The following is a 13,040-nucleotide window of genomic DNA, read 5'->3' as shown; positions in this document are numbered from 1 at the left end:
GTGGCAGCCATATCGTCACGGTGATCATTTCAGAACGCCGGTGACTGCGTGGTGGTGGGTGGTGTCGCAGGTGGCTCCGGCTAAACGGGTGACCACAGAAGTAAAAAGCAAAGAAGATGAACCGTGTGCGTTGGGAAAACGCCTGTTTAAAGACCTGATTAAAGCTGCAATGTGTCATTTATGCCACTAGGGGGTCTCTCAAATCAAAACAATAACAGAAGATCAAGTTTGATGATGATGTGAAGCAGCATAGGATCATGGGAGTTGTTGTCGTCACCGCCATTACTGTCACTGAGGTTAGCTTCTCCCAAACGTGGCTTAAGTGTGAGTGTTTTAAAAAGCTTGTGGGTCATAAAGAGTCCCTCTAACTCGGAGCCCCGAGAGACGCCGGAGAATGCAGCGCTCGCCATTAAACACATTCCTTTCGAAGCCCTTTAAACTCTCAGCAGACGGGCCCCGTTTACTGCCCCGCGACGAGTTCAGCTCCTTATTAAAACGAGAGACGAAGCTTAATGTGTCATTTGTTCTTGTAGTGGTTTTAAACATCAGAGAAAGTAGTTGTTATTGTTTCCAAACAGAGAAATCTGTCATTTTATTCAGGTAACGCCAGAAATCTGTGTAAAGCAAAAATCATAAATAACAGACACAATATATTTTGACAGTTTACAGTTTTATTTGTGTGTTCACTCACAGCTCAGCCTCCGCTGCACTCCACCATGTTAACATGTATTTTTATGACACATTAATTCATCTATTTAACTTTTATATTTTCTGTTTAATGAGTAACACAAAGTTGCTACAGCTAGCTTTGTGTCATACAACCAGTGTGGGAAATTAGCACAATGGACAAACACTGGTGAAATATTTCACTGGCTGATATATCAGAATATGACAATATATTTTATCAAATATATAGGGTGCAACAACCTCTGCAATATCAATATTAATGTAACTACACTAAACTTCACATATACCTACAGGTCTGTGATCAGTGCAGAAGCTGATAGATAGATAACTTCACTGTACTGTCGTTCATATGTGGCGAACATGCTGACAGTACCTGTAGTCACACTGACACAACCTGAACCTTTACAGGTGCAGCCGTGGAGAACGCAGGACGACGCGGGAGCTCAGTGCCGTATGTAAAGAAAAACAGATGTATCTTCCACAGTGATCGTTACAAGTAATACAATACCCAGCACTAAAACACCTTCTAACACTTCCTGAAGGGCCACAGTGCCGGACTCTTCATCCAGGCCTTGAGCCGGTCAAACCAGGAGAAGCTGACGGCAGTGATGGCAATCGTGGTGAAGACAACAACTCCCATGATCCCAGAATGCCAGAGCTTCCTGCAGGTCTTTATTAGATGGTTGAAAGTGGAGGGATCACATGATAAAATGGGATTGATATTGACCATGATCAGCCTTGCACTTGTAATTGACAAACAGAAATCAAGAACAATACTGTTGTTTTTTTTTTTGGGGGGGGTTGCAGTATTTTAGCTCTGCTGACATTTCTGATGGATCTCTGTGTGTTTACTGACTGAACAGACCCCCAAAGTTTAAAGTGCCGGCTGATGGTTTCACAGACTTCTGCAGGAGGAGGAAATGTTTCAGTAAGTAGATTTTGATGTCATACATTAACTTAATATGAGAATTTAAACCGATGTCTGATCTGTTTCTTGACCTTCTTCTTACTTGTTTTACTAAATACCTTGTGAAAGTCAAATACTTAATATGAAGTACAACAGTAAAAGTACTATCTGCTGCAAAATGTTAAACCAAAATCATCCTATTTTGATTTCGTACTTCGGTGATTGAAAACCATTCTTTTCTAATTAACTATAATTACATTTATAATCTATGAGCTTATTGGCTGGAACCCATCTTTCATCTTTTCTCACTCAGTTATCTCCATCAATAAATGAAGGTGCTGGTAATGCACGATCTTTGCACATCTTATCTGCACCTCTTGTTCGGGCCCTGGTTTGGATTTCACTGCCCGGGGCTATTTTCTCTCCCACTTCACATCTCTGAGAGAATAAGGAATTCCAGTGGCAAAAGCAATCACAAACTCCAGATCAAACGTATCCTCGGCTGAATTCCCTGACAGACTAAAATCATTTGTTCCTCTCGCTAACGCTCAGCACTGCGTCCCTGGAACCTCTCGCTCCTCTCTGCTTTTGTTTTATGTGGTTTCAGCAGCTGCGTCCTCTGGGCCGCTCTGTCAGAGCTAATATTGAAGTACACACGGGCTAACTGCAGTAGCAGCAGCCGCTCTGCACGCGTCTAGCCCTTTTCCCCTCCTGTTACTGTCCTTTTTCATCAGCTTTCTGAGTGAGAATTTACATTATGTCAAGCCTGCTCTTGCCGGCGAGGTAAGACGAGGTCAGGGGAAGTTATTTCAAAGCTGCCTTGAAAGAGGTCGTGCAAAGTCTTGAGATTGTGTGGTGCCTCAGTCTCACACTCAACAAGAAAGGTTTGAGGAAAGTGCGTTGTCGGCAAAGGGTTCAGGGAACGTGGCTTCAAAGACAAAAGTTTTGTTGTTGAATTATTGAAGCGATCAACACTCCTCCTCCTACAGGAAGCAATCAGGGGACGGACTGATGAATAATATTTAATCCACAAGAAGCAGAAGATGACAGCACATGTTGGAACGAGTCTCCACATAAAGATAATGAATATAAAATGAATGAATGAATGCCACTTTAAAGGACCAGTGTGTAGCATTTAGCGCCATCTGAACTCAAACAATCCAATCACATCCTGAAAATATTCTTGATTTTAACACACAAAACTGGATTTTAATCGTCATAAGAAAGTGACACGGTTACCAATTTTGTGGAAAGTAGCAGAGAAGTAATGTAACTAGTAGTGCAACTGATTACTGTTGGCAGGGAGTAATAAGTAAAGTAACAACATTACTTTTGAAAACAGTAATAAATACAAATGTTTGGGAGTAACTAGCCCAACACTGTCTAGCACTGATTGCAGCACCCTTGCCTCACGCTCCGAGCATACAGGAGGAACTACAGTGTTCTTGAAACTCGCAAAAAAAGTGACTGTTTCTTTCTCCTCGTCCTTGTTGTCATCTGCTCACCAATTCGCTGGCTTCCACTGCACATTGTCTTGTTACTGAAACAGTAACGCTGATTACAGTTGCCTCCATGTTTGTTTGTTAGAGCAAAAGAGGAAGCAGCATGACTCGGTTTTAGTGCTGCAAAATTTTGTAGGAAGGAGGTTGGGGTGATAAACTGTGATTTTGACTCATGAATTTATTCCCATTTCCATGACCAGGATCATTCCTTAAGCTTTACTAAGTAGTTTGTTTAACCATCATGACAAAGGCCTCAACAAAGTTGTTGTTTTGTAACCCAAATGTGATCTTTCTCTGACCCCAACAGAGATGGCAGATGAGGAAACAGTGATCATTATTAGAGCAGAAAACTCTCAGTTGGGTTTTAAAGGCAATTAGAAATGTCATGTTCTGGACAATCTGGACACACACATAAAACATCTGTATTAAATGAAGGACAACACAAACAGTAGTTGTTTAAAAAAATCAATGTCGATTTTGTATTTCTTAAAAATGTACAAATGATATTTACATTTATCCAGCACAACAAACTGGTATACTAATGTACAAAAGGAAAAAGCTTGATTCTCTTTTCTTGCTGCCAGAGCACAACCGATTTATCAATGCATGGGTTCATAATTCAGTCACAAATCAAGTCTCTGATGCCTGACACTGGAGACGTCACAGTTAATCTCAGCAGCAATGCAGCAATCAAATAACGGCTCACTGAAGACAGTGACTGTATACTTGAAATGCTGTGGTGATGGGAGAAAAAAGGTTGCAGCAGAAATGAGCAACTTGATATAGAATAGCTCAAGTACTTTACAGTGTAAAACAAGTGAGTGCTGATGGTACATTCCAAATATGCGAATATCAGATAATAACCTGGTTGCATTTACACATTTTAGATGTATTCATATGCACAACATGCATATGTTTTGGCTGAGCCAGGCACTTAGTAAACTGATCTTACTGCAGACCTGTATAACAACTGAAAGAATTCTGTTGTTTACATCATATTTACTATACCTAAGGCAAAAAAACTAAAATATGGCTTTTCAAAAAAGGATAGAAAACAGCCATTTTAAATAATTAACAAATGAGACTGTACAGGAAAACAAGAGTCACACATTGCAGAGGCTTTTTGGCACACAATCACATCAAGTTGTTTGAATGTTTATTGTGCATCTGGAGTTAAAAAATTCTGCAAATACGTTTCTGACGGTCAAAACAGTTCGCAACGACGTGCGGCTAAGACATCAAGTTGAGGAATTTGTTCTCTTCTGCCAGAGCAGTCAGCAAAGAGCTCATGTCCCCGATGGCCATGTTTCCCGTCGCCACCGGCACAGAGGGCAATGTCACCGAGTTCCTGGGCGTTGTCAGGCGAGAGGAACTCTGGGACAAGCTCTGGAGCAGACCTGGACTCAAAGTTCCCGACATAAGGCTGGAGTGATCCCCGTCATCCAGCATGCTGTCAAAGTCTATCTGGGCCTGCTCCAGTGCTGCGTTACAGTCTACAGTCCTGGACGCCCGGTTGTTGTTGTTTGAACTTGGAGACGCTGCCTCATCTTCAAAAGGAGGTACAGTCACTACAGGGGATACTTGATGGTCCAAGTTCCCGTTGGACTCAAATACTCGAATCTGCCCTGTGTAATACACGGCATTGTCATCAGAGTTTTCGCTGCAATGAAGTCCTAAAACTCCACTACTGGGTAATTTGGAAGCAACATCCAGGTTAGCATTACTTGGATGCCTTGTTTGCAGCATAACCTTTGGCCCCGAAAGGTGCCTGTTTTGAGATTTAGGTACTGTTGGTGGCCTTGGTTGTAGATGCCTCTGAATCCCACTTTGCAAGGGATTGTGGGAGGCCATGTTACAGTTCTGCTGATCTGAAATCATGATTGATCCATCACAGTCCTCAATTTTAACTTGCACAGGCTGAAATCCAGCATCAGCAAAATGCATGTCAATAGTATCCATGTCAGCAGGCTCCTGTTTGCATGTGGGGCTCAGCATGCTCCCGTTTACTGCTGTTGTGTTATTACAAGGTGGATAGGTGGTGTTACCATTCTTATCATAGGGACTGATGCCTTTGTTGAACCTGTACTGAGAGCTAATTCCTTCATTGAGATTTGATGACTGCTGGAATCTCTGCTGCTGGAAGCAGTTTGCTCCTGGTTCAGTATTCAACTGTTTACATCTCTGCTGCATTGTGTTAGCAGGGTTTTGAATCATCTGCTGGTTGGAGCTGAGATTGTTGTGAAAAGATCCAAGGTTTCGCTGGAGGACAGCAAGGTTTCCTTTGACCTGTAGTTTGGAGTTGTGCTGGCTGTCATCCATTGGTCCCAAAGAGACTTTGTTCAACTGAACGAGTAAGTTGTCCTTACTGTCTCTCTGTGAAGATGGAAACATCTGTCGTTGCTGCCCTGGACTCATGCTGGAGGTGGCCAAAACCTGACCGGGCAGGTTCATGTTGGTATTCACGATGGCCATCCTTCTCTGATAGTACCACTGCTGCTGCAGATTGGGGGTTCCTTGGAAATCTTGTTGATTCTCTCTGTTGTGTCTGTTGTCAGTGCTGAGGTCAGGCGGCATCAGGTCTTCCTGAGGGATGTCACCTGTCATCATCTCCATGGTGACGTCCTCTGAAATACTGGGCGGTCGAAGGCTGTAAGGGTAGCGGTGGGGACTACCATCCGAGCGCAGACAGCCTTGCTGTGATAAATGTTGGCGATCTGCTGGAAGAGGTGGATGGGGCTGCATGGTGACACCACCGCTCAGTGTGCCCATGCTATTGTAGCGTTGCATTTGTGGCTGGCTGAGATATTCTGTACCCACGCGTCTCACAGGGTCACTGGCTCTGCGGGGGATGTTAGACGGGACCTCATGGGGCATCAGGCTCCACGTGGTGTAGCTGCTGTACTGCCTGGAAGGTACTTTGTTGGTGGTGGAGGATTCCTGGGAGTCGCTGTACAGGGCTGTGTGGGTCTTTAGATACATTCGGTCCATGTATGGAAGAGGCGTAGGTGGTGCACCTCCAGTGGCAGCAGCATATTTCGCCTTGAGATGGTAGTGCTGGGCTGGGGTAAGGCTGAGGGGGCTGGGTAAGCCCCTTCCTTCGTACCCTCCTCCGCTGCTTCCCCCACACTGGCTGGCCTGACTGGAGCGGCGTGAGATATCTGCAGAGATGGGGTCGTAGGAGTCGGCAGAGCTAAAGTTGCTGGGGCGGTTGGCACTGAACTGCGAGGCCTGGCTTGAGCGCCGACTAGAGTAGCAAGGGGAGATGCCTGAGGAGCGACGGCTGAGGGTGTAAACTGAGCTTAGGGTACTGGAGGTGCTGTCACGGCGCTCTGAAAGGTTTTCTAGTAGAGTCATTTTACCGGAGCTCAGATCACCCAAGCCGGAACCAGGGAAGGACACCGGACCACCACCCATACTTGGACTCTCCAGGAGGGACCCTGAGGATAAACAGAATAAAATGTTGGATGATTGATTTCTCACCAATGTGGCTGCTCTTTCAAGCTTTTTAGCCTTTTAAGTACACTAGTAATTAGTCAGATATTTTTCTCAATAGTTGGTGGAGACTAAACCAGAGATAAGGGCACTGAATACTTGGAGTTTGTTGTGGAAATGTCCTGGTGCCATATGGTCAAAAGTTGAATGCAGCTTCAGTCTAACCATCCTGCTTTACTCTCTACTCACCGCCTGCTGGTATGGGTGGAAGCTTGGTGCCGAGGACCATTGGTGTAGGGTTGCTGGCCCACCGACACGAGTCCCTCACTGTCTTCAGCTTCTCCTTCTTCAGATGCTCCAGGCGCTGGCTGGTGGCGAGCTGCTTTCGGAAGTGGAGACCCGCCATCACAACCCCACCGGTGGAATCTTCACAGCCCAAGGACTCTACAAAGGGCAGGTCATCCAGGGTGCTGAGGTCCCCCAGGCTTCCCCCGCTGTGCACCGCCATTTCTACTCCACTGTCATTGTTGGTGGCACTGCCAAGTGGTGATGGTTCGCTGCTACATGATGACTGACCGCCAGGGCTGGACTGATACATCTAAACAGAGGGATGGAGGAAAGAAGTGATAGGAAGAGCATGAGAGAAGCAGAAAAGACACAACTGTTTGTCCAAAAAAACTGTTTTTCTTAGCAGAACAAAAGTGGAACAGTGGTTGACATGGCATGAAGAACAGTGAATCATTGAATCTTTTATCCTCCCCTAGCTTAATTGTAAATAATGAGTGTTTTTTGGGATAGGGTGAAGAGGTGGGGGGGCGCACCACAGATTACAGACTGTCTTAGTCTGTCTGTGAATTAGAAATGGGCACGATGAAAGGCAGCTTGAGCCCGAGCCAGAGCGCCAGACCAATCATCACAAGATGCGATCACGTTTTTCTTTCCAAAATTGAACTCTGAGGGTGGAGACTTTTTTAACATTTAGGTGAGTAAGATTTGTCACAGTGGCTTGTTTCAGTTAAATTTACCATAAAGACTTTGAGGGACTTTCACCTGCACTACATTTTTTATTTACACTTACACTTTGTCTTACACTTTGAAATCATTGAATGTCGCTCTGAATTATCCCGTACCAAACTCGGTTTCCTCGCACACTCAGATATATTCGCTGTTAAATAGCTGTCTTGATCACAGCGTGATAGTTGGCTCTGTTTGCACAGAGCGCCTAAACAAACTCCCAGTGTTTGAATATTAATCCTGGAGTGGCTTTTATCATGTTCATGCTCTGACGTGTGTTTGATAGGTCTCAACTGTAGGTTTAAACTGCCTGTGAAAAGGAAAGGTGACGTACATAGGTATCAGAGATGACATGCAGTGTGAGGTTAGGAAACAAAATCCTGTTGCTGCAGCTGGAGAGCAGACAAGTAGAGTTTGATTCCAAAATGTTGAACAATATCCACATTTTAAGCAACATGATTTCATCACTTAATGGGCAAAAATGGCTCGTAGCTCCTGTAGCTTCCCATTAGGCGCTGTTCACCTGCTTGTGTATCACAAGCACCTCGTAGTGCTTCCTGCCGTGTATTTTTCATAGCTCATTATCTCCTTTTGGAATGACTGTTTATTTGATGGAGGAAAATGGCCAAAAGATGGTGTAAAAATGGTGAAAGGTGGCATAGTAAACCACATGTGAGCTCACCTTAGCAAGGTCTGTCCATTAGGGAAGTAAGAGAAAGGGAGAGAAATGAAGAAAGCAGCAAGCAGAAGAGAGGTTAGGATAAAGAGGCGTGCTGTTGTTATTTGCATATACTCAATGTCTCTATTAACAAAGAGGGAAGTTAATACTGTGAAGGGAATGCAGTTAGTATGGAGACACAACTCTATTTTAGTCTGTTCCCTTTTAGTTACAGTCACATCACACTGGATGTACTGCAGGTTGGTGGAGTATATTCAGTATATTTTAATTTATGATAATTTATTAGCAAACAAGTTATTTTTGTTTCAGGAAAATGTACTTTGGTAAAATATACTTCATCACTTTGCTTACCACAGAGTTTTCCGTCTTGATGGATTTGACGTGCAGGTAGTCCTCCACGCCTCTGTGGGAGCTGTTGTCTGACATCTTGTCCTCCCTCTGGATTCTCTCTCTGTCCCCCGCCTCATTCTCACCGTTCTCCCTGGGCGCCGGCGGCCTCGGGGGCAGGTCGTTGCGCTGCTTCTTGGTGACGTGTGCCTCGGGGCCGTGGACCGTCTTCACGTGCTTCCTGAGAGAGCTGGGATCTGTGTAGCGCTTCGTACAGCCGGGGATCTTACATACGTAGGGTTTCTACAGACACAAAGAAATATACAAATGGTGCTTAAAGTTGTGCTATGCTAACAGTCCAAAGTAAGAACGTAACGTAACTACCCCGACAGATAGATCAGTTACAGCAAACCAAAAGGAGGTTGACACCTTGGGCTCTGGGAAGTTGTGTCCTTACTTTCAAGCTGGTTTCAGATCAGCTGACTTATTGTTGTTGTGGTTTGATAGTTGGATTCGGTCTGCTTACAGTAAATGTTGGCGTACGGGTGCGTGTGTGTGTGTGGTATGAGAGTCCTCAGTGTGTGAACTCCCTCCCTGCACTCCCACTGATGGATAAGCGGCGAGGTTTCTGAAACCCTGCCAGGTTTCATTTCCTATTCGCCGTCTGCAGGTGGTCCCACTCGGCGGGGCGCAGGGGGGAGGGGGTGTGCATGATTCGCCCTAATGCATTGTGGGGCCGTCGTGCTCATTATGTCTACACCTCGTTATTTACTCACAAACAGGTCTGCAGACATGTACGGGGGCAGTGAAGCGACACACAAACGCAGCCGTCCGCACCTGTACGGAGGCAAACGCGCAGCTTAGAAACAGGATGGGTATTATCATCCTGTGCTACACAAGAACAAAGGGAGGGAATTTGGGCCGCAGTCGACGGTGTTTCATCTCGGCTCCTCCAGATTTCAGCTCTGAGAGAATTTCTTCTGCAAGGGAGACAGTGGCGGTGGAGAGTCTTTACCTCGTTGGAGTGCGTCCTGTTCTGGTGTTTGGCTCGGTCCGAGGCGTTGGAGAAGGCTTTGTTGCATCCTTCGTGCTCGCAGACGTACGGTTTCTCGCCGGTGTGCGAGCGCAGATGGGTTTTTAGATTCTCCAGACGGGAGTAGGCCTTAGCGCAGCCCTCGAACTGCAGAGAAACAGGAAAAGAAGACGGGCAAAGTTAGGAAGAGTTTGACCTCTGATAACACTCTACGAACAATAATTTAAAATCCTGTAGACATTTATAGCAATAGTATGTCTACAGGATTCAGTCTGCTTATGTTTACAAAGTTAACTTCATTCAAGTAACTTCTTAACAACACAGACATAAATAATCCTGTTCATAAATCTATTGACGTCAGTCTGCAATTGTAATGTCAAAAAGAATTAATAATAAGCAGCAGTGAAAGTCGTTCTTAACCTCTTAAGCCTCGATGTATTTTAATTATTTCACATAGAAAAGCACAGATGAAGATGTTGCTGTAAGATTAATGCATTTATATAATCTGCGATGAGTAGAAGAAGAAAAGAAATCTTCTTTCCCGCCCTCCCAGGGGTGTGTGTTTGTGTGTGTTTTACCTACAGTATCTGAAAAACTACACGTGTGTAGAAGCGTGTACGGTTGACGGTGTTTAGAGAGCGTGAGCTGCTGCCCTCCGGGGCCCCCGCGAGGGCCCGTTGGGGGGGCGCCGAGGCCATCCGTTACCCACCGTGCACTTGTGTGGTTTCTCCCCTGTGTGCCGGCGCATGTGAACCACCAGCATGTACTGAGCTTTGAAGGGCTTCTGCTCCCGCGAACAGTCCTCCCAGCGGCACACAAACTCCTTCTTCTCTCCGTGGATGTGGTCATTATTGATGTGCTGTAGGCACACACACACACACACACACACACACACACACACACACACACACAGAAATGAGTGGTTTTCTGGAGAGAGTTGTCCACTAAGAGGCTCTCATGTTGTTCTCGGTAGGATTTCTCTGTAGGAATCCATCTTATGAGTGTAAATCTCAAAGGAAAGGCTGCAGCAGAGAAAAGTGTTACAGACACACTAATTAGGACCGCATACATTCGTCATATCGCCCAAATGAAAGTCGGGTTTAACAGTGAAATCCAAATATTCTCCCAGAATGAAAAAACCTTAGTGTTTAGAAGTCATTTTGGTTTTTAATATGAATTATTTTTTGTCTTTATGTCGTCTGACCTGATATAATATTGTGATCTTTATACACTTCTTTGTCACAAAAGGTTTTGAGGCTTCAATCATCTTCCTCTCCGGTCTTTCTCTCTCTTTTCCTCATCCTGTCATTATTTAGAGAAATAGTTCCAGTTCGTAACTTTGTACATGAATTAAAGAAATGAGACACAACGTGTTAATTAGTGAGATTCAGAGATGTTGGTTGGTGTATTTCTTAACTGTTTCCAGTCTTTATGCTAAGCTAAGCTAAGCACATGAGATTGATATCCATTTGAACGTCTCGCTCTTGAAAAGAAAGCAAAAAAGCATGTTTCCAAAAATGTTCAACAATTCCTTGGGTTTTAAGACCCTTCTTAAGCCACGCCCCTTTTTGCTCTGTGCTCCAATTACAATTGAGCTAGCCTTGATGTGCCTCGCTATTTTTGAAGATAGTAGAAATTGAATACATAATACATATTAAGTTAACCATATTCAAAATGTGTTCAATTCATTTCTGTGCAGCGTCTCTGGCTGTATTTCTGGTTGCACGTACAGTTTGCAGATACATCACCGTACAACTTAATAATAAGAACAAGGGAACGGAGCTGAATCTGTAACTGTTTCCTGTGACAAAAAAAAAGAATCCATGAAAGTTCGATGGGAAAATGATTTCTTACATGTTTATCCTTAAATCTGAGGAGAAAAACCAGTGGAGCTCTGCCAAGGAGAAGAAAGGAAGTAATGGAAGTTTATGGGAAATGTGGTCTTAATTTGGAGAAGACAATAGCACTGCAACAATACCGCCGGCAATTATCTCGAACCACAGTCTCATTTGTTTACAGGAAATCACATCAAAGCATCAGAACCATGTCCACAATGAAACACCGATGTTGCCGCAAAAATGCCGCACATAGCAGCTTTAAAGGTCCGTGAACAGTCACAGAGGTGAGGTGACGGCGAGGTGGTTTCGTGTGAGATTTTCTTCAAACGCAAAGAAGAATTTAAGTTTAATGAATGATGGACAGCAGCCCTCCCCCACAGGCCCTCACTAATCCCCTCACCCTGCTCCCTCTTTTCTCTCTGTGCTTCACTGGAAGTGTGGAATGCTTAAGACCCTTTTAACCAAGACCCTGCTTGTTGTGAAAGAGCGATGATGGTTTGGAGGTCAGAGGAGGGTTGGAAACAAACGAGATTTAAATGTTAATTCAGAGGCGGTTTTCTTATCCAGGTGTCTTTAGTGTTTCCCCCCCGAGTTCGGTCTTGACTCAAGGTCCACTTACTGGCAGAATCTATCACTTTGCTGGCGAGAGCTACCAGATACGAAGCAGTTATTTACATCAGGATAATCCTGTGAGGGACTATTTGTTTATTTGTTTCAAGATAACCTTATTTTCTAATGCACAAAATACTGTATGACATTATTATGAGAAATCATCAATAAAGCTGTAAAACCGTAATCTAATTTAAAATACACCTCCTGTAAAATAGAATAAATAAAATAAACTTTCCAGAGAACAAGGAAAAGTGTGTTTTGTCTGACCGACAGTCAAAAGCCTCAAAATATTCATCATTTACAAATATATTAAACACAGAAAAGAAGGAAAACAGCCTTATTTTGGCAATTTTTTCATTAAAAATGAAAGAAAGTATATATATATATATATTTACTGTTGATTGACAGTTGTTTGCAGTTCATGTGTAACCTTTTCCTCAACGTAACTCTTTTCCGTCATTGAGTAAATGGACTATATTTTATGGATATTTCATATTATATTCAATGCATAACAATAACAATGACATCAGAGAACAGCTGATAAGCTGTACAATGAGCCCAAACAGTGAACACAGTAACTGCAGGAAGTTTGGATGAATGTTGAGCAGATTATTTCCTGTGAGTATCGATCAGAGATGAGTTTTCTGATATTTTTAGGAACTTTTTGTCCAATTCTCTTAATTTTTTGGTTGTTCTCATTGTTCTATCAGCTGTTTGTGTTTTCCACTGCAGGACGAGGCTGTTTATCAGACACTCTGTGGATACAGTGTTCAGCTCTGGTTTGCAGCAGCTGTGTGTAAATTCTCTCAGGTTGTAAAGTCGACACTCCAGGCTCAGTAACTGTTAGTTAGTTTGCAACTAAATCAGCTTGTAAACTCGGTTGCAGCACGATTACTTCAGGAAAAACTTAACCAGTAAAGTCAAGCGGCCAACCAGCTATCAAAGACAGCCCCGTCGCCATGGTTACCGTGCGCATTATAGCTTTCCGGCCGCCACTCGGCATCTTAGC

At 43.9% G+C, this 13,040-nt stretch overlaps 1 protein-coding gene across 1 annotated transcript in view; it reads right to left on the bottom strand.

Moving 5' to 3' along the window:
- Window positions 1–3,548: 3,548 nt before the first annotated feature.
- Window positions 3,549–13,040, bottom strand: part of LOC127378610 (zinc finger protein GLI2-like) — a 68,317-nt gene continuing 58,825 nt past the window's right edge. Inside the window, exons 10-14 of the mRNA XM_051427653.1 lie at window positions 10,291–10,440; window positions 9,564–9,728; window positions 8,573–8,851; window positions 6,778–7,126; window positions 3,549–6,533 (exon numbers count right to left, since the gene is read on the bottom strand). Of these exons, the coding sequence (XP_051283613.1) occupies window positions 4,327–6,533; window positions 6,778–7,126; window positions 8,573–8,851; window positions 9,564–9,728; window positions 10,291–10,440 (3,150 nt within the window). The 3' untranslated portion in view covers window positions 3,549–4,326. The remainder of the gene's footprint in view (window positions 6,534–6,777; window positions 7,127–8,572; window positions 8,852–9,563; window positions 9,729–10,290; window positions 10,441–13,040) is intronic.

This window comes from Dicentrarchus labrax, unplaced genomic scaffold (genome assembly GCF_905237075.1).
Source record: "Dicentrarchus labrax unplaced genomic scaffold, dlabrax2021, whole genome shotgun sequence".
Lineage (NCBI taxonomy): Eukaryota > Metazoa > Chordata > Actinopteri > Moronidae > Dicentrarchus > Dicentrarchus labrax.
Note: the sequence above shows the minus strand (reverse complement) of the source record. Positions and strands in the feature narration are given on the sequence as shown.